Here is a 1,065-nt window from a genome sequence, read left to right on the forward strand (position 1 = left end):
TATCTATGCTTGGGCAAGTGGGACAGGACCATCACCTCCCACGGCCGGGGCAAGGCCCCGGGGAAAAGTGCTGACAGCTCAACCCAAGGAGCTGATGTACTGGATGGTCTGACCTTCACCTGAGATAGACACTTCTCCCCTCTTGTTCCCTGGGGCACTGCTGAAGCACAACATTCTGCAAAAGATCAGCTATCCTCCCTGTTCCTGGCTTCATCCTGCCCTTGAGCTTGGGATAAAATCCCTTCGGCAGTCTTGTCTGTATAAACAAACACACTGCAGTTGGTGGGCCGTCTTCTCCCTCCTCAGAGAAAACGGCTCGACCTGGCCTCAGCTTTCTGCATTCTGTCTCTTGTCCTGCATCCCTCACCATCCTCCCTCCAACATTCCAGGAGCTCTGCAGGTCTCGGAGCACTTATTGCCAACTCACAGCATGTGGCTGCCAGGGCCCTGCTCACCGAAAGTAAGGAGACCTCGAAGCACTTGCTATGAAAATCAAAGACTGCTGTCTTCAATACAGATCACAATGCAATGGAAGGAAAACAAAGATCCTCACAGATGGGTAGAGGGATGTTAACTGGGGTGAAGGGGAATATGATATCCAAAAAGAGGAAAGCAAGCAAAAAAAAAAAAGGGAGACTAGATTTTATTGGAGCCATAATTGGTGCTCTTGGGACTAGCAGTCAAGAAGTCAAACAGGTGGCATTGGGCACAGCTGTGCAATTGCATTCTAGGGTCAAAGAGCACAGATGTCGCGTGAGGACTAGAGTGGCTGCTAGCTTCAATCACTTCATACACATGTAACAGCTGGGCCACGAAGGAGAAAGGCTAGCGAGGAACTGATGGGGTGATGGTATTGGTGAAGAGGACTGACCACGAGGACAAACAAGTCTGTCTTGGAAGAAGTCCAACCAGAATGCGGCCCCAAGCTTAATCACGTTGGATAACATGGTCACTGTGGATAACTTTATACATGTTAGCAGGAGAGAGCAGTCCCTGGGAAAAGACATTACACTTAGTGTGGTGGTTAGATTTTATGTCCACTTGAATTTATTCATTTTTAATTTT

The 1,065-nt window shown here is 48.5% G+C and overlaps 1 protein-coding gene across 1 annotated transcript in view; it reads right to left on the reverse strand.

The window, feature by feature from the left end:
* Positions 1-636: 636 nt before the first annotated feature.
* LOC101656178 (zinc finger protein 394) overlaps positions 637-1,065 on the reverse strand; it is a 3,800-nt gene continuing 3,371 nt past the window's right edge. The window contains exon 3 of the mRNA XM_045284533.1: positions 637-673. Within this exon, the coding sequence (XP_045140468.1) occupies positions 637-673 (37 nt within the window). The remainder of the gene's footprint in view (positions 674-1,065) is intronic.

The sequence above is a fragment of the Echinops telfairi genome, unplaced genomic scaffold, assembly GCF_000313985.2.
Source record: "Echinops telfairi isolate 266 unplaced genomic scaffold, ASM31398v2 ScPeMD7_5;HRSCAF=22, whole genome shotgun sequence".
NCBI lineage: Eukaryota > Metazoa > Chordata > Mammalia > Afrosoricida > Tenrecidae > Echinops > Echinops telfairi.